Below are 19,564 nucleotides of genomic sequence, written 5' to 3' on the forward strand. Positions count from 1 at the left end.
CAAAACCCCCTTGGTTTTCCTCAAAGGGAATATTGGGGCCCATGAAGCAGATCACAAGGAAAACATTATTTCATGTTTTAAGTGAGGAGCATGTATTTTGCTGAAGACTTTCCCTTCTCTCCTGATCCAAATTTTTATTTGGAACTTGGACTTTTGGAGTAACTTTGATGCCACACAGTCACTAAGAAGGATGTCAGAACAATTTCGAGCTGTGCCCGAACGAGTCCGTCCTCCCCAGGGAAAGCGGCAGGGTCCGCAGCGCGGCGGGAGCCCATTCCCAGAGAACGGGCACAGCGCGGGGGACATCGCTGGCCGAACGATCCCGGAGGATGGGCGGGACGGCGGGCAGGGAGGGCGGGCACGGCGACAGCGGGGAAAGGGGAGGAAGGAACGCAGCAGCGTCCCTGTGCCGGAGCAGCCCCGGCGGGCCGTGCCCCCGGGCCCCGGCGCAGCGCAGCTCAGCGCGGAGCGGCGGCGCCCCCGCCCGGGCCGCCCGGGAACGGCGCTGCGCTCAGGAGCCGCCCGCTCCGCGCTGCCCCCGCGCTGCCCCGCGCCCCTCCGCGCCTGTCCCGCTGCGGCCGGAGCGGGCACACCGGGAGTGGGGGGCGCCCATCGCGGGGGGACCGCGGGGCTCGCTGCCGGCGGGCTCCAGGCGCCGCGCACGTAGACCGGGGGGCGGATGACGGGCAGGGGCCGGCGCTTTCCCCGCCGCGCCCCGCCGCTCGCCATTGGCCGTGACGTGCAGTAGTCGCTGCCTCTTAGTGCGGGAGGCGGAGGCAGGGCCCGGCAGAGCCGCGCTGAGCCCGGCCGCGCAGCGCTGCGTCCCACTGCCAAGGGAGCGCCCAGGGCAGCGCCGCAGCGCTCCCGCCCGCCGCGGAGGAGCCGGGGCGCCCCGCGGGCAGCAGCGCCCCTGGCGCGGGCGGGAGGAGCGCGGAAGAGCAGCGGCAGCACCAGCGGCGGCGGCGGCCGCGGAGACCGGAGCAAAGTTGGTGCGAGCGGCGGCGGGGCCGCCCGGGAGCGGGACTGCAGGGAGCCGCCGCCTCGGCTCGGCCCGGCCGCCGCGGATGTGCCCCCGCCGGGCCGGGAAGGACGGAGCGGAGCGCTGGCAGCGGGGATCGGGCGGCTGGCTGCGCTTCACCCTCGCCGGGCTGCTGCACTCGGAGGATTTGTGGATTGACTCTCGCTCCTGACCCACCTCTTTTGCCGGATTCCTGGGGTTTTGTTGCTGGATTTTTCCTTTTTTTAATTTTTTTTTTTTTGGTCTTTTTTTTTTTTTTTTTTTTTTTTTTTTTTTTTTTTTCTGTCCCCGTTCCTCGGGGAAGGAACTGCCTGCCGGCCCCGCTCGGGCTCCCCGCTGCAGTCGTGGCAGTGCCGTGGAGGCTGGGACCCCCCCACAAGCCAAGGTGAGCGCTGGCACTGATCCGACACAGCATCACCCCTTTCCCCCCGGAAAGGTGCGTCGGGCCGGTAACCAAAGAGCGGGCACACATTCCAAAAAAAAAAAAAAAAAAACCAAAGGCCACCCTGCATCTAGAAGCGTACAAAATATCCTGATAGTGGGACTCGCATTTGGGATCTGTTAGTTCTCTTGCTCATGCCACTGCCCCATGGTTGCCTCAATGGCAGGATCATGAAGTGTTTGACTTTTTTTCTTCTGCTTCCAGAGACCTTAAAGAAGTCCAAAAAGAGTGTGAGGTCAAACGGCAAGGTGCCAGGATGCTATGAGATAGTGCCCCTGTCCCTGAAGAAGAAGATGGCTGCAGAACTTTACCCTGCCAGCACCAACACTAACATTGCAAACAGCAACGCCGCCGCCGCCACCGCTGCCAACAGCAAGAAGAACGCCCTGCAGCTCCAGCAGAGCGCCCAGCCGCCCCCGCCGCCCCAGCTCCAAAACCTCAACAACAACAACTTGGAGAGCGCCAACTGGCAATCCTTCCATCCCACGCTGCGGGAGAGGTAAGGGCCAGGCCCGCCGGACCCTCCCCGGGCGGGCGGGAGAGAGAGAGGCGCCCGCCCTGTGCACCTGCGCCCGGCCGGGCGAGAGCGCAGGGACGGGCGGGAGGCTGGGGCACCGGGCGAGGGCAGCCCGCGGCTAACGGCGCTTCTCCCCCTCCCCTGCTTGCAGGAACGCGCTGATGTTCAATAACGAACTCATGGCTGACGTTCACTTCATCGTGGGCCCGCCAGGGGCATCCAAGAAAGTTCCTGCCCATAAGGTTTGTGCAGATAATTTTTGGCTTTTTAATGCTGCTGTGCAGGTCGCCTTCTCCCCCTGCCATACAACGAGGTTCCAATTTTTTTTCCTAATTATAGCTCTTGTCTAATCCCAGAAGTAATTCACATACGGTGAAATTAAAGGGAGCAGTCTGAGGCAGTGTTCTGCTTCCACTGCAGCTTGTAACTTTCGCTAAATGTAGCTTTTAGGAAAGCCAGCACGCTCAGCTGTTCCTGATCCACGTTACTGAGGCTTCTCTCTCTTTATTTTCCAGTATGTTTTGGCAGTTGGTAGCTCTGTCTTCTATGCTATGTTTTATGGCGATCTAGCAGAGGTCAAATCTGAAATCCATATACCAGATGTGGAACCTGCAGCCTTTCTAATCCTATTAAAGTAAGTGGCCACTACAAGTCTGCTAATTACATGGACAGAATCAAAGTAGCTTATAAAATATACATCTCCTAATTGACATTGTGCAATGTGCACTTATTGCTGTTTACTTAATGCGCTGACAAATAATGAATGTCACATTCACTGCCAGCAAAGACTATAGATTATTTTCATGGCCTACTTTTTTTTTTCCCCTGAGAAACTAATTTTTTTTCACCCCCCCGTCTAGATACATGTATAGCGATGAAATAGACCTGGAAGCTGACACAGTTCTGGCTACACTCTATGCTGCCAAGAAGTACATCGTGCCGGCCCTAGCAAAGGCTTGCGTCAATTTTTTGGAGACCAGCTTAGAAGCAAAGAACGCTTGTGTCCTGCTGTCTCAGAGCAGGCTCTTCGAGGAGCCAGAGCTGACGCAGCGCTGCTGGGAAGTGATTGATGCTCAGGCAGAAATGGCACTGAAGTCAGAGGGCTTCTGTGAGATAGACCAACAAACACTAGAGATCATTGTAACCCGGGAAGCACTCAACACCAAGGAAGTGGTAGTTTTCGAGGCTGTTCTCAACTGGGCAGAGGCTGAATGCAAAAGGCAAGGGCTGCCGGTTACGCCACGCAACAAGAGGAATGTATTAGGGAAAGCTTTGTACTTGGTGCGGATTCCAACCATGACTTTGGAAGAGTTTGCCAACGGAGCTGCCCAGTCCGACATCCTCACCCTCGAGGAGACTCACAACATATTCCTGTGGTACACAGCTGCAAATAAACCCAAATTAGAGTTCCCCCTGACCAAGAGAAAAGGACTCGTGCCTCAGCGCTGCCATCGGTTCCAGTCGTCTGCGTATCGCAGCAATCAGTGGAGGTACCGGGGCAGATGTGACAGTATTCAGTTTGCCGTGGACAAACGGATATTTATAGCAGGACTGGGATTGTATGGCTCAAGCTGTGGCAAAGCTGAATACAGCGTCAAAATCGAACTGAAGCGCTTAGGTGTTGTCCTTGCTCAAAATCTGACAAAGTTTACCTCTGACGGCTCCAGTAACACCTTCTCTGTGTGGTTTGAACACCCTGTGCAGGTTGAGCAAGACACGTTTTACAATGTAAGTGCTATTCTCGATGGGAACGAACTCAGTTACTTTGGACAAGAGGGAATGACTGAAGTGCAGTGCGGGAAAGTGACATTCCAGTTCCAGTGCTCCTCGGACAGTACTAACGGAACTGGAGTACAAGGAGGACAAATACCTGAGCTCATTTTCTATGCATGATGCATTTCACCTTGATTGTATTCCAGTGCTGCAATGATGCACATTAAGGGATTTTTTCGGTTTTACTACGAACTCTGCAGCAGTATGGAATGTTATGCTACTTACCTATCTGCTACATCAGGCTATACAAATAAGTGAAGGAATGCTCTTGAATTTAATCTTATTTTATTTATTCATAAGCTATTTGACTTAATAATTAAGACTGCAACATGCAGAAAAATGTTAAATTTTGCACGTACTGTGCATTTATTTTGTATATAGATAACTAACTTGCAGACTGCAGCTGACTCAAACAGAATGTTCTAAACTAGAGCAGTTTATGAATCTGTGAAATATAAAACATTTTTACTTGCCCTAAATCCTGTGTACTTGATCTTTGCTGACCTTATGGCTCGTGTGTGTTAATTCATGTACTGCTAACAGGGGTGATGACACTGTAGTCTGGTCCCTGTGTGTATCCACACCCAGCAAATAGGAAGGTTCCCTCTCTTGGTAACTGAAACTATCCATCAGCAGCCTTTATTTTCCTTCATGAAAAAAGGAGCTGACATTTGAGGAAGCTCAGAGTTTTTTGTGTGTTGCCCAAGCTGAACATAGACAAACCATCAGTGTAATCAAAGCTGATCACAATAATCCTGTGGTTATATTTGAAAACTCTTAATGCCCCTTCACATGAAGCATCTCTGTTACCCTCCAGCCTGCCCACCAAACAGCAACACTGCCACTTGCACCTGTCAAACTAGACCCCCCCTTTGAATGGCCAGAGTCAGTATACACAGATGAAGTTAATTAATTCAGCAGCATCACAAATTTAGCCCAGGGCTGTATTACTGGCAGACACTATCTGAATTTATGTCCCATCCTCATACAGAGCAGCAGGCAGTAGAAAAATACTTGCAAGATGGTGTTTAGGTTCACTTAAGATTTCTAATTAGAAATAAGCCACCTTAAAAAAATACGGGCTGCTGGATCTTTCCTCCATCTTTTTTGGAAACATAGTCTCAGGCATTATCAGCAATCATTTTATGCTAGTACTTTTCTCAGAAAGGGATGAAAGTACTTGTTTTTTCTCAAATGATCATAGCAGAGCCAATTAGAAATATTTACTGGATTTTGTAAATCTTAGGATGAGCTTGGAAGAGAGTACACAACAGTCTAAACCCATATTTTTTCCGTGTACAAGAAGAACCTCAACATCTAACGTGTTTGCCTTTTCCCAAGCTGCATTAATTTTCACCTTGAAACTAAGCTGCTATGCAAATCCTGCCTGTTTTCTCTCCCTAAAAATGAACAGACCAAAAAAAGTGATGAAAAATAATAAGGGCAGTGAATGAGTGAGAACAAGACCTCTGTAGCAGAGCTGGAGCTGTGCAGCTGTGGGTGCTGCTGTAGTGCTGCTCCCCTTGCTGCAAAGGCAGCAGTCCTGTGCCAGCCCTGTACTGCTGAAGGGGTGTGCCCAGGTTGTTCTGCAACACAGCCATCTGATTCTCTCAGTGCAGATTAAGGAGAGTGGGAGTGAGAGTGGGTAAAGATGCAGGCAGATAATTCCTACACAGAGGTGGATAACAGTCACAAGACCTCACTATAAATGCACTCTTTTAACTGGGATTGGCACAAATCCCCTTGGCTTAAACCCACAACCTAGAGCATGGCTTCTGTGCCCTTTCAACAGGTTTAAACCCACCTTCCTATCACAGTTATGATTTCAGTCTTTACTTACTACAAGTTATTCACATGTTTGGAAAAAGTTGCTCCTCATTTTCCACCAAGCCACTTGTATTTCAAGCACTCAACAGCTCAGCTACAGGTGATGGACAGATAGTAAATTTGGGAAATACTTATCAAATGTTGCATCTGTGGAACTGAAGCGTGACAGGCCTGTAGGAGCTTGCTGACACACAAATTTGTTATGCATCAGCCCATTGTCGTAGTATAGCCCAAATTACTCTTGGAAAAAGCAACAAAACTATTTGCTAAAGAAAACAGCATCTAGTTCCAAAAAAGCTCTTACATAAAGGAGAACAGGCTCTTACAGTCAGCAATGCTCCTCTGCCTGGATTGACTCCAGCTTCACTATAAAGTTACTACTTGGGTATTAACATTCACATTCAATACAATGTATATATACATATATACATACATACATATTTTTTTCAAGTAATCATAGAAAAAAAATATTCAAACAGTCAAAAGTCAAATCATTAAAAAAATACCTATGGCTGGAGCATTTATGCAGAGTTCTCTGGCCAACACAAGGAAAGTTTTTCCCAGCACATAGACATTCACCTATTAAAAGACAAAAAAGCATTATGTAAATTTTAAACCACAAATGCTTTTAATAGAACATTTATATAGAAAGAAAAAAACCTCAACTTTTGAAATCTTAACCTGCTTAAAAAAATTCAAGTTATACAAGCAATATTCATATGTACAGGATAATACTCAGTGCTTGTCAAAATCTGCACAAATTAGCATTGTAAATCAAAGCATAAGTTTATGTTGAAAAATTATAAAAAGTTGTTCATCATGCTCTTCAGTGGGCTCAGTGCTGCTCTGTAGTACAGAGTTTCAGCTGTCAGGTTACATCATAAGGCATTAAGTAGACTTCAGTATGATACCAGTCCATATAAAGTGTCATTTATGTTGTACCATTACAAAACCTGAGCAAATACAAGTCAGTGCAATTTTCGGTTCTGCATGATCATCTGTAGTGGCATAATTAAATATTGCACAAGCACACACCAAACTTTTCATCAAATCAAGGAGTGGTGCTACATGCCCCAAGGGTTATTTGTCATATCTTGTTTGGACATTGCTTCCAATCACACTAAAAACATTAACAACCAAAAAAGAAAAAAAAAATTAAAAAAACCCAGGAAAGCCCTCAACCACACCAAACCTGCTCAGGCACCAGGGACAGAGCCCTGCTCCCCTCCCTCCTTCACTGCAGGAAGATGTAAAGTGAGGGGAGGAGTTATTTATACTCTGATTTTCAATTTATATCACAGACAGCAATATTGGTATTTTACAAGTCTGAGGAAGTTTTCTTTCTCTATCTTAAGATGTGTTTTTGTGGTCAGCAAGAAAGGCAGGATATACTCCAGTTCCCAATCAGTCTCAAACATTCCCACAGAGCTCCATGAACACCTTGCTTCCCCCAAGGCATATGTAAAGGTCAAGGTTAGTATAAAAAACTCCATCCTCCTACACTCCAAGCAAGTAGGTTTTTGGTTTGTTTTGAACCATGGTATTTACTCTATTGCTTTTCTGGAACAAAAATGTCCCTCTCTTTCCTATGCCTGGATAGTGAAGGTGTTTACTTAGCTGTGAATTACACAACCCAGTGATGATGATGCTACAAGCCTATGGAATTAAAAAACTATTGCCCTTTCCATTTCATCAGAGCTTTGCCAACATTAGTTTAAAAGCAGTCTTTCCTCTCAAGTGTATAGATGGTTCTATCAAGCTAGCTAAAATATATGTATCTCAATAACAACAACCAAACCTCCAATCAAGTGACATGTTTTCACCCAGCCCTTCAGAATGTTTACATGAAAATGTTCTTCATGTGCATTTTTCTCAAATATATAAAATAATCAGAAATTAGAACTTCAAAGAAATCCTCAAAATGATCACATATTCTGAAAGCGACTGTGCAATCAATTATACATGATAAGATGGTAATTCATTCCATATTTAGTGAAAAGTGAGTGTATTCCATGCTGTGTCTGACCAATGGCTGGACTGGCCTAGTAGATGCAAAAATACAGCCTTAAATTTTACTGCCCTTTTTCTTCCTGAAATAGCATCTAACATAGAAACACTATTCTAGGGGAAGGAAAAGAGCAAAACATACCCTCAGAATGAGAAATCTATTTTCCAGGAAATAAGTCACTAAATTTTATACAGAAAAGAAAAAAGCACCTACCAAATCTGGCAATTCATACTGAAGCCTGAGTGTGTGACTTTCCATGAGCCCCAGTGACAGAACAGATCTACTAAAACGTCTACTAAAATGTCTGCAGCATTTCAATTGGCTTTAGACTCACTGCAAGCTCAAAATGGGCTGTTTTGACCTTTTGTCTAAAAAATATTAACATAAAGAATGAGTGTTTGGCTGTAATTTCAGCCTTCTAAGCTGGCTGACCAAGTTACTATAAATCTTCAACCTCATCACTTAGATCCTGTTCTGCAAGGACGATTTCACTGCACAAATCAATAAAGTTACTTCAGTGGAGCAAAGTACATATGACGTTTCCATTAGAGACTTCACAAACTCATCCAGTTCTCTCATATTAGTCTAGAAAAAAAAACCACATAAAAATCTAATCCAAACAGGTATTTTTCCTTCCAGCCTTTTTCCTTGTCACGACATCCAAATACTTGATGTTTGTCACCATCAAACCACGTCCCTCTCTAAGAAACTCTTCCCAAGCAGACTTTCCATAAATGCAATAATAAAGAGCAAATAAATATGAATAGGCATTAAGAGGCAGGTATTTTATTCTAGTGAAGTTCTAACAATCAAAGTGATTGCCAAATTAAATCTAAAACAAAGACAAATGAATAATAAATGTGCTCAATGACTACTTATCCTTTCCTTGGCCTAACTAAAAGTCTCCTGATCTATGGTTTATATGAGAAGTAATGCACTTAAATCTAACCTGCTTTTCCACTTCACCCACATCATCAGTGTTTTATGATTGACATCAAGGTGCAGGCAGTGTATTTGCACAAAATAATAAATTAAAATAGAAATGGTAAATGAGGGAATTTTTTCTTTTGCTCACAGGTCTATTTCATTGCAGTTTCTGGTTACTACCAATTTAGACAGAAAGCAAAATATACAGTACAGTCCATGTTCTATATTGTTTTCCTCACGAAGCTCACACATTTTTAATGCCAAGGTCACAAAAAGAATCAGGAATATTTAATTGCTTCCAGTTTTTCTGGCAAATCAGTAGGAAAAAAATACTTCAGGCCCTCTCAAACATGCTTCTCAACTCTAAAAGTTAAGAGATATTCACAGGTTCTGGGGCACTTCTCATAAATGAAAAATTGAAGATGGCATAAAGTTCATCCAGAAATCTGTAATGCCATTGAATTCCTGATACATGATATTTAAGATCTCCTGGGTTTAGTGGAAGGTGGCCCTTTTACTAAAATTTTATTCTGCTGTCACTGATTTCAGCTATTACTCACACACATGCACAGATCCTGTGATAGAAGAGATATGATATAAAATAAGCATTTAGAGAGGGTCTTTCTTTACTCTCATCATTTGGTTTTTCTGCACTCCATTAAGCTTAGAAAATGAAGAGAATTAATTTAGAGGCCTACTTTAATTTCTAGTTCTTTCTTCATTAAGAACTTCTTATAAAAATTCATATACTCCAATCCATCAAAAGCTTAACGTTCCAAATTTAGAATCATATGACATTTGCATTTATAAAACCTAATTTTATATGAGTTCTTAGAATGTTGAATAAACAAAAATGCCCTTCTAAAAGGATGTCTCTGGCTTAAACTTGAATTGGTGCAGCTTTAAAGCTTTACCGTATCAACTTCAGCCTCTTTTCCCCCTAATTTAAAAGGATCATACTGAAAAACAGTATTTTTCCAAACTCTCCCCAATCAAAACAATTGTTTTATACACTTTCAAAAGACTTGTGCTCTTATTTTGCAGATTTTTCACCAAATATTAAAATTTCCTAAATTTGATGCAATCACCAGGTTTAAGCATCAACATCTATTGCAAAAGAGAAGTGTTTTCTCAACCTCTGCTAGAGGGGAGATTTTAAAAAATCTGCATACCCTGATAGTTTTTACCATATTCTCTTACATTCAACTCATATTTAACAGAGTAAGTTTACAAGCATGTGGACCCATCACAGATATTTTTTTTTTTATTTTATAAAAAGGCAAAACAAAAGTATGTGCTCACCAAGGCACTGCAAAAACCTCTTTTTATACAAGACCTTAGCATTCTCTAAGATACTGTCCTTTACCAATAGTTAATTTCTGTTCTCATTATCAAACTCATTATGTTAATTAAAAAGGGCATTTAGGGAAGGAATGGCTTCCAATTATTCAGTTACATCTTCACAACAAGATCCTTCTACTTGCTATGCTCTTTGTCCTTCACAGTATTTTTTGGAGACAGTCTTTTCATTTCACATCTGTCAGTCATCAGACACTGATTTCAAAGGGACACTTCCAGAGAGACTCTTACCCTTTCATAATTTCCTCTTGCTTTCACATCATGCCTGATCTGTTCACAAATACCAATATCATTCCACTTTCAGAAGTAACAACACCTCATTTCCAGTAACACAGAATTCATCAGTCTAACACCTTCCAGAATTTTAAACTCTCTTGGGGAAACAGGGAATCTCCCATTCATACAGTTACCAGGTCACATTAACTTCTGGACAGTAGCAAAAAATAAAGCTGCCACCATTGAATGGAAGTTTTTGTTTGACTGTAAGCTCCATAAAGTTATAAATCAATAACCCTTCTACAAGCAATTTCCAAAAAGGCTTTTCAAGACCATAGTGTGGTATTCTGGCAAAGTACTCCAAATGGTGACAGTGGTTAAGATATTCCTCTGGAAAGACAAAAGACTGGGCAGTTGGAACACGATGAGAATTCACACTGTGAAACATCCATGGCTGCTTGCCTAAATAATTAAGCAAGCATGAAAAGCAAATGAGTTTTTAAGGAGAGTGTCTGTTGCTGGGGAAAGAGGCACCTGTGGTTATTTGATTCATTATTAACATTTCTAGTGTAGTAATGCCTGAAGGTCCCAAACAGGTTGTTTAAATTAACTCAATCAACATCAATTTGCATAGGGGCAATAAAGGCAAATACAGTCAACATGTTAATAATTTTAAATGAACAAAGGGTATTAAAAAACTGAAGCAAATCAGTACAGTCTTTAAAAGAATACTCTATTTTACCTTTCTCCATGCAATAAACTGAAACTTCCTAAATTTTTTTATCGATACTGCACTTAGACCAGTCAAAAGGTAACACACAGAAATACAAACAAGTACCAAACTCAGCTTGTCAGGCTGTCATTCAAAAGAGACACAAATCAAAATTAAGCAGCTTCCCTTTTATATTGGGCTTTAAAGCACTGCCTTCAGTCTGGGGACTCCAAAGGAGATTCTCCTGCTGATCACATCCATGGCAGGTCTGGAGTTCTTCCTCCAATACCACAGCAGTACAACAAGCCATTATCAAATCATCTATGCAAGAAAGTCAAAGAGTAATAATTTGTGACAATCACAGAGGAGTCAGGAAGCCCAGTGCTGCCTTTAGACTAAATAAATTAAAACAAGAGTTCAAAAGTAACTCACAATAAAAATCCTTCTAGACAAGCAAGTACTGTTACTTGACTAGACTGCAGACAAAGAAATAGGGGTGAGAGTGTGTTTTGAAGTGGAAGAGCAAGTACTAGTTTCTGATTTTCACTTCTTGTGCATCCTCTTCCCTTACCTATAACCATGGTGTAGTTCAGGTTGGAATGGATCTCATCATGTCTCCAGCCCAACCTCCTGCTCCAAGCAGGCTCAGCCGCAAGAACAGACCAGGTTACTCTGGATCTTGAGAACCTTGATGGATAAAAATTTCAAAACTGCTCTAAACGACCAAGTTTCCACACTTGGCTGTCCTCTTTATGAAAAACCTTTTCTTGATATCAAGCAGAGACATCCCATTTTAATTAATTACATCCACTGCTGGTAATTTTCCTGCTGCACACTTCTATAAAGAGCCTGGCTCTTCAGATATCTAAGATCTCTTCAGTGAACATCAGACTTGTTTAACAGCAGGACACACCACAAGACATACTAAAAATTATATTCTACTAGGCTGAAATTGAGGATCAGAGCACTGCCAACCCCTGTCCCCAAAGCCTTTTATGACCCCACTGCAAAGACCATGACACTGGAGATGACAAGAGACTAAAAAAACAATTTCTGAGGATGTGAAAGGCAGCCTTTCACCACATCGAGATGAAACTTCAGCCAAACAGTTCTCCAGGTGCAAGGAATGGGATGCTTGGAAAGATGAGAGAAAACCTAAACTGTTCAAAACTTGGCCAAGGCTAGACAGGCTTTGCAGCTCTCCTAAACAAGCCAGGCCTGTCGCTTACATTGGACTAACAAAAAAGCAAACAAAAGGCCTGATTGCAGACCTCTCTAAGGACTGTATTTGCAAGTAAAATGCAGGATCTGAAAATATAAGCAAGTACTCTCCCTGTCAGAGACTGATGACTGGTCGTCCTTCCAACTCAATCAACAAGCAGCTCGACTGCTCGGCGCAAGGAAGGCGCCGGATTTGTAGCAGTGCTCTGGACATTTTCAGCTCCTTTCAGATCAGGCTTTGAACTCCAAATCTATCACAGGCATTCTGGATCCAACAACACTTTCAACAGGAGATTTCCAAGATGCAAGATGTATTTCTCATGAAGGTAAAGCATCAAGGAAAATGCCTTTCCAATTAAAAAATAAAAGAAGACTTTCTGCGTTTTCCCAAGATGGCAGAAATTTTGAAGCTCCAAAAGTTGTTATGAAAAATGCAGCAGTTCCCCTGTGGAACAAGACAAACTCCCACATCTCAGTCATCAGCAAAAGAGGAAATCTGGTATTACTTTTTACACAGACTGCCATTAACAGTGAAAATTAGTCTCCTCTGTTGATAAGTTTTAGCAGCACAATACTATCCTAAAAGCACATTACACTTTAGGGGACAGCTTTTTATTTTTTAATATATTTTTAAGTTCCAAAGCAACTCAAGAAAGACAGGAACAAGGGTTGTACAAGTACAAACCAGAGCCTAAGAGGTCATGCTTAGGATTTCCTCTGCCACTTCAGAAAAAAAAAAAAAAAAAAAAAAAAGGCTAAACAGATCAGCAAGAGAGAAAGAATGTAAGATATATTATTAAATACTGAGTTGCAAGTAACAGCAGATTTAGGAAATGGTTTAATGGTGGACATGGTGCTGGTTGATGGCTGGACTTGGTGATCTTGCAGGTCTTTTCCACCCGTAATGATTCTATGATTTTTTCACCCTCAGATGCACTGAAACCTATTTCAGGGTACTCAGTAATTCAGTCAGTAGCCTCCATGAAGTCAATCTGTAAGGATGTTTCATGTGGTGACTTACAAAATTCCTGCAGCCAGATGACAAAGAGCCCTGCAGGTCCCTCACCTCCCACTGCACCAGGAACATTCTGAAGAAAAATCTCAACATTTGCTATTAGTTTCTGAACCAGAGTTGGAGCAGGTCAGCAGTAGCTCATTTTTGAGATTTCAGATGTGATTTTTTTTTTGCGTTATAAAATCAACACCTTTCTCATCTCACCAAGAAAAACAGTTACCTGGACTACTATGACAAATTTTGTAGATGAGTATGAACAAATTAAATGCTTTGGAAAGATAATACTGCTGCCACTACTACTAATGCTCTCAACTCTTCTTCCTTAAGAATATTTATATCCCAACTTCAGGATGGGAGAATAGTCCTTGAATAAAAGAGGCACTTCAAGGTAAAATAGTACCATCAAATGAACTATTTTTAACAAATTCTTTTTTAGGTTTTGTGGGCAAAGACTGATCTAAAGCAGAATGTACTGAAATTTTCTGCCTGGGCCACAAATGTTTTGCTACCAAGGTGGTGTGGATTTTTTTTTTGGGGGGGGGAGGGGGGTTTGGCTTGGTTTGTAGTTGTGGTTTTCTGTTTGGTTTGTGGTTTTGTTTGTGGGCGTTTGTTTGATTTTTTTTTTTTTCAAACTTGGGGTGGGAGAAAAAAAACATCAAGCTAGAACCTGAAAAACTCATTTATGTATTCTTAAACAGGACTTTCTGGATAGGTAAAGCTAACAGTAACATTCAACATTCCTGTTTGCTCAGATTCACCTTAAAGAAGCCATAAAGTAGAGATCATCAGAAGACACTGTGGGATGCAAATCAAGATACTGAAATCTTGGATTTTTCTCTTTTAGGGGTTGATTATTTCCCTACTACTAATACATATTACTAATGAATTTCTGTCTCTCCCATCTCCTCAGCTGCCCCTCTTTAACCTTTTGGTCCTCATAAGTCCCATCTCAGAATCTTTTCTGTCTGGAATGCACAGAGGGGAAGACAAATCATTTAATCTTTCTTGTCTGTTTCTGCTGACAATACATCTTTTCCTCTTACAGATACAATAACCTCTTCTAGTTCACATTGTGACTATTCTTCATACTACTGTGATCATTCTATTTCAAAACCATCACCATGAAAAATTACCTGTGTTTAGAAGGAAACAAATCTCCCATTCTACACACGTACTGTTTGGTCATGAGCAATCAAAATAATTCAATCAGAGTTTAGAAAGGAGAAGAAAGTTACTAAATTTCAGAATTAAAGATTCATTTGGTTATTGCAATTCCAGCAGATTGCTTCAAGCAATAAATAGTCTTCAGAGGGATGCCATTTACCAAGACAGCTGGGAGGACAAAAATAGATGCAAGTAACCCACTCGCATTGTATGTAAAACAGTTGTAACAGAGAGAATGAGGGTAAGACAACATATGTCAGCAGAGCTTTCCATTTCCACAGACAGAGCAAATTCATATTTCTCTCTATATACATTTTATAAAACACAGTTCTGAAGTGCACAAATACATTTATACAGCATTACCTACCAAAAAAGTTATTTCTGTCTTCAACAACTGTTGTTTTAAAAATATGCAGCATCTGACCCTGTGCCACTGCAGTGACTCTGAATCCTGATAAAAGGATCATACCAACTCTTGTTATGTTGTTTGCAGTGTTAAAAGCAAAAAATTTTACTGAAAAATTACTCAGGTTTCCAATCCTAGAGATTTTCCAGTTAGAATTTTTAGAGAAAAACTAAAATATCTTCAACTTCAACAATTAAAAGAAGAAGTCAAATTAAAAAAGGGTACAATACCTGAAGAAGGTCACTGAGGTCAAGTAACATATCTGTGAAAGAAGTCAAGGAATATACACACTTCTTGAATGTGACAGTAATTCTTCATTTAATTTCATTAGCAAGCCAAAGAAAGGGAAGAAATAAACCCAGGTTAACTGTCAAAGAAACCAAATATGGGTTAGGTCACCTCTTATGCTAACAGCCAACATCCAGTTAATTGTCCAGCTGCCTAAAACACCCTGCCAGCACCTGCTGAATTTACTGCTCAAGTTGTCTCAAAGAATAAGCCAACAACTCATGTCACCTACAGTACTCACCATATCCTGCAGCCAGTGGTAAGGGGCTCCTGTGCTCTGCTCAGACCCCCCTGCAGTGCTGCATCCAGCTCTGGGATGCCAGCACAGCAAGGACACTGAACTGCTGGGGCCAGTCCAGAGGAGGCCACCAGGATGATCAGAGGGATGGAGCAGCTCTGATGTGAGGAAAGGCTCAGATAATTGGGGTTGTTTAACCTGGAAAAGAGAAGGCTTTGGGGTGACCTAATTGCTGCTTTCTGGTACCTGAAGGGAGCCCACAAGGAAGATGGAGAAGAGGGTGTAGTGACAGGACAAGGGGGAATCAAGCTGAGAGTAGGGTTAGATTGAATATTGGGAACAAATTTGTTTGTGTGAGGGTGGTGAGGCCCTGGCACAGGTTGCCCAGAGAAGTTGTGGATGTTCCATCCCTGGATGTGTTTGAGGGCAGGCTGGATGGGGCTTGGAGCAACCTGCACTAGTGGAAGGTGTCCCTGCACGAGGCAGGGGGTGGAACTAGATGACCTTTAACTCCTGCCAACTCAGGCCATTCTATTATTCTGTCATAACTGAAAATAGTAAAGTATCAAGATAGAACACCCATAGTACACTTAAGAATATAAAGCACCATCAGTCTCCTGTACAAGCTTAGAAGCCCAGAAACATGGATGTAAGAGCAAACAATGAAAATTGAAATAAGTTTATTTTGTTCTTTTCTATGAGGACACTCAAAGAGCTGGGAAGTGAAAGCTGCTTTGGCTGCTCCCTTTTCCAGCCAAGTGAATCAGCTGTTACCTTTCAGTTTTCACTCCTTTGTGATCTCCTGTGCTGCTGCAAAATATTACATCACTATCTACTCATTATGGGCACACTTGGAAAACATAATAGTTAAAAACAAGCCAAACCACTACAAGTTTCCATTAGATTTAACAAGCAAGCATACTTATGGATGCATTGTCTGAACAGTATCTAAAATAGAGGGGGAAAAGAAGAAAAAGCAGCACAAAGCCCAGGGTGCAAAGGTAACCCTTGTGCTGCTGTTAATGAGCACAAGCCGGATGTGTCCTATCAGCACTCAGGTGCTGTAAAAGGGTTCTGGTTTTATTACTAAAAGGATTGTCAAGGTAAAGTGTGAGACAAGGGGAGAGACTGAGAAAGTGAGGCAAGGAAAGAAAACATGTATGTAGGGCTGATGTGAGTTAATGTGTTAAGAAATCCTGCATTAAATAAAATGCAGGGATAGCAGTGTAGCTCAGTGCATACTGTGGTAAAATGAGTATTAGTGAATGTTCTTCAAGTAAGCCAGAGTAATACAGTGCACATTTCTCCTAAACATTATCAGCTGTGAAAGGAGAGTAATTCAGATAACGTAATCAGTTTATACATAAACATTTTCCTTGTTAAGAACTTTTATCCTTGAGCATTCCTACCCTTAGTTTGCATTTGAAATTGTACAAATGTACTCCAAATTTGTTACAAAACATAATACATTATGTTAATATTATTTGGTGGAAATTAATTTCCACATTAAAAAACACAGCATAGCTGGGTAGTTAATGAGCTGAAAATTCAGTATGGCTCTGAAAAAAAATATCAAAAATCCATTATAGGTAGTATTATGCAAGACATTACAGTAATCTGAAATTTTAACACAGTAAGGAAACTGCTAACAAAAACCATCTGTAAAATACACAGTTTAGAAATCTACACAGAGCAATACTGAATTCAGTGCAAATTTTTTGTAAAAGTGAAAAAAAGAGAAAATGGAAAGACTTTAGCAATACAATTGCCAAGAAACCCTAATAATTGTCAGCTCATCAAACAGATCTGGGAAGAAATCACTATGCCAATTTTGTGCTCAAGAAATATTCTAATTCTGAAAATGTTCCCAGCTCATTATTGACTTGAAGTGCCTGATTATTCCATGCCCACCCTGACATACTGTCCCCAATGAGACAAAGTAAAATTATCATTCATATCTGATAGATCTCACCACAATTTAGGAGGAAAAAAAACCCTGAAACACCAAAAGAAAAGCATCTCATAGTTTATTGAGGCACTGAAGTAAACTGAGTGGTCCTAGAGCCTGGCTGCTGTCACTGGAGACAGGAGGAGTCAGAAAGAGCATCAGTGCCAAATGCTAATTCAGATTTTAGGTGAGCCAGAGAGGTGCTTTTCTAACCCAGGCAGTTACAGTCATGAAATCTGTATACCCAGAGTATTCTTCAATCTCCTCAAACTGTTAAAACCCACTTTGGTGGAAAATCTAAACTTACTAACACAAAGCTTAGGCTTTATTACTGCAAGGAAAACAACTCCACCTTTTAGTCCAAGAAGAAACAGAGAGCATGGGATGCATTTATAATGACACAAGATCAGAGCTAAGCAATTGGGAAATTCACAAGCAAGGTTCAGGCAGCTCTGAATCAATTTAGAGCTACACTATAGATGCTTTAATATACAGTTCCCTTGCTCCTTAGAGAAGTCAGTTCAAATGTCCACTGAAATTGTAAGCAAAGGTCACACTAAAAATGTGGTGCTTCTGGATTTCATTTAAGGTAGCCTCCAGCAATCTCTCTCCCTGATTAGACGTGTAGCTACTACAGCAAAGCAAAAGGGGAAACTTGAGTCATGCAGTAGCACAGGATTGGCCTTTACTGGGAATATTGTGGGCACGATTATCAGCAGGAAGTGGTTGTAAAAACAGGCTGTTGTTTTCCAACTCCTTTTCAGAGTTGGAACAGTTCAGGAGAACATACAACAGCAGCTGAAAACAGCAGATAATACTTAATATGTATTCAAAAATTATACAATCGTAAGATAAATGTTTGCTTTGAGGCTGGAACAAAACAATGATCATTTCACATATGGGGACTGCTACCCACATGGAAAAGTTCCTAAAGGGATGGAAAGCTACTGGTACTTTAGATATGCCTATGCAAATAACAGGACACAAAGGGACTTAGGTTATAAATGCCCCCAAATTAAAAAAAAAAAAAAAAAAAAAACAAAAAAAAAAAAAAAACAAAACTGGAAAAGAAAAAGCTTTAACAGTTTTAACTGCTTTTTCTTTGCTATTAATTCTTTAAGCAAGTTTCACCAAGGTATGCAACTGACTGCCATCTCTAGAAATGTCTAAATGTCTAAATTAAGAAATGTCTAAAGGCATCATTTCAAAAAATTAAATTCAAGGGAATCCTTTGGCCAACATGATGCAAAAGGTCAGATCGAGTGGCCAAAATTTTCCTCTTCTGCCTTTAGTATCCAAAAATCTGTGGATAATATGAGAGCTCCATGATTCACAGCAATAATGATCTCATTCTCAACACCAGAGGAAACAAAAGTTCATGAAGAAATGAATACTGGACACCTAAAACCCAAAATACCACCAAAACAAGCATGCATTTGTACTTCAGAGAGACCTACATTTTACATATTCCAGCAATCCTAAAGTACTTGTGCAGCAAAATCCCCCTGGTTTTCAATAATAACATCTAGCAAGAGGCAAATCTGCCATTTGCAGGAATAAATTGTGCAAGATGCCATTGAAATAACCACTATAATTTACAATAAAGTAAAAAATCTTTTAAAAATTGTAATTTTTAATGTCTGACAATCTACAATAATCAGGAAACCTTGAGATTATTTCACTCTACTGTTTCAAAATTCTTCCACTGTGTAGGATGTCATATCTGGGAGACACAGGCCTGTATTAAGAAGCAGGAAAAAGGGTCTAGTATTTATTTTAGTTAGTTAATTAGTTTTTTAAGTTACCCTTTGAATATTTTTTTACTTATTTTTACAAGGTTACTACAAAAGCAGCAATACCATGGAAGGAGGACTAGTGCCAAGGAACTGTGACTGCAAGCCACTCAGCAGAAATTTGACATCCATAGAAGTCCTGCTGACTGTAATGAAGTGTCACCTTTATTCAGTTTAAGCTAATTTGCTTTGTTTCTCACCAAAACTAAAACCAGATCCATTAAATATATAAAATATTTAAACATAATCTCACTTTCTGTACTCAACAGCAGCAATTTTGCTGGCTGCAAAGAAAGCAAAGCTTAATAGGAAACATGTCTGAAAAGCAAAATAAAAAAAATCTGAATATTAAAACAAAAATTTCTCAAGTTCCTAATGAAAAAAAAAATTTGCAATTTTGCAAATAACAAATGAGAACTTCCCAGCACTTTCTTTAACAAACACATGGAAATAAGACAAAAGGGAGGGTGAACACAGAAATAGGGTGATAGCAGGGTGAAAAACTAGTGATAGCATTTGGCTGGCCCAGAACCCAGTTTTCAACCTTCCAGATCAACACCCAATTCACAACCTTCCCCTTCCATAATTTCATACACCATATGACTTCTGATTATGACTTACCACAGTTGTACCTCTGCTGCTTTACAAACTTTCACCATTTTAATTAGCCATGAATTGAGACTGACTGACAA

General features: G+C 41.3%; 2 protein-coding genes across 3 annotated transcripts in view; one reads left to right on the forward strand and one right to left on the reverse strand.

Moving 5' to 3' along the window:
• The window catches only part of BRF1 (BRF1 general transcription factor IIIB subunit), a 168,790-nt gene that overhangs the window by 86,916 nt on the left and 62,310 nt on the right, over nucleotides 1–19,564 (reverse strand). Inside the window, exons 4-5 of the mRNA XM_079308257.1 lie at nucleotides 14,836–14,867; nucleotides 6,084–6,156 (exon numbers count right to left, since the gene is read on the reverse strand). Of these exons, the coding sequence (XP_079164383.1) occupies nucleotides 6,084–6,156; nucleotides 14,836–14,867 (105 nt within the window). The remainder of the gene's footprint in view (nucleotides 1–6,083; nucleotides 6,157–14,835; nucleotides 14,868–19,564) is intronic.
• On the forward strand, nucleotides 775–5,157 carry BTBD6 (BTB domain containing 6). Of its 2 annotated transcripts, XM_079308272.1 has the most exons (5): nucleotides 775–1,403; nucleotides 1,665–1,959; nucleotides 2,129–2,219; nucleotides 2,493–2,611; nucleotides 2,838–5,157. In XM_079308272.1, exons 2-5 carry the CDS (start codon nucleotides 1,754–1,756, stop codon nucleotides 3,868–3,870), a joined length of 1,449 nt encoding a protein of 482 aa, XP_079164398.1. In that variant the 5' UTR covers nucleotides 775–1,403; nucleotides 1,665–1,753; the 3' UTR covers nucleotides 3,871–5,157. The 2 variants fall into 2 exon arrangements, with proteins under 2 accessions (XP_079164398.1, XP_079164397.1); XM_079308271.1 differs by having other exon boundaries at nucleotides 775–1,959.

Source organism: Erithacus rubecula (assembly GCF_903797595.1).
Source record: "Erithacus rubecula genome assembly, chromosome: 6".
Taxonomy (NCBI): Eukaryota; Metazoa; Chordata; class Aves; order Passeriformes; family Muscicapidae; genus Erithacus; species Erithacus rubecula.

Coding starts and splice junctions, on each gene's coding strand:
- BTBD6 (XM_079308271.1), top strand. CDS start 1,595: ATGCCACTGCCCCATGGTTGCCTCAATGGCAGGATCATGAAGTGTTTG. Junction 1,960..2,128: donor CATCCCACGCTGCGGGAGAG/GTAAGGGCCAGG, acceptor CCCTGCTTGCAG/GAACGCGCTGATGTTCAATA. Junction 2,612..2,837: donor GCCTTTCTAATCCTATTAAA/GTAAGTGGCCAC, acceptor CCCCCCGTCTAG/ATACATGTATAGCGATGAAA.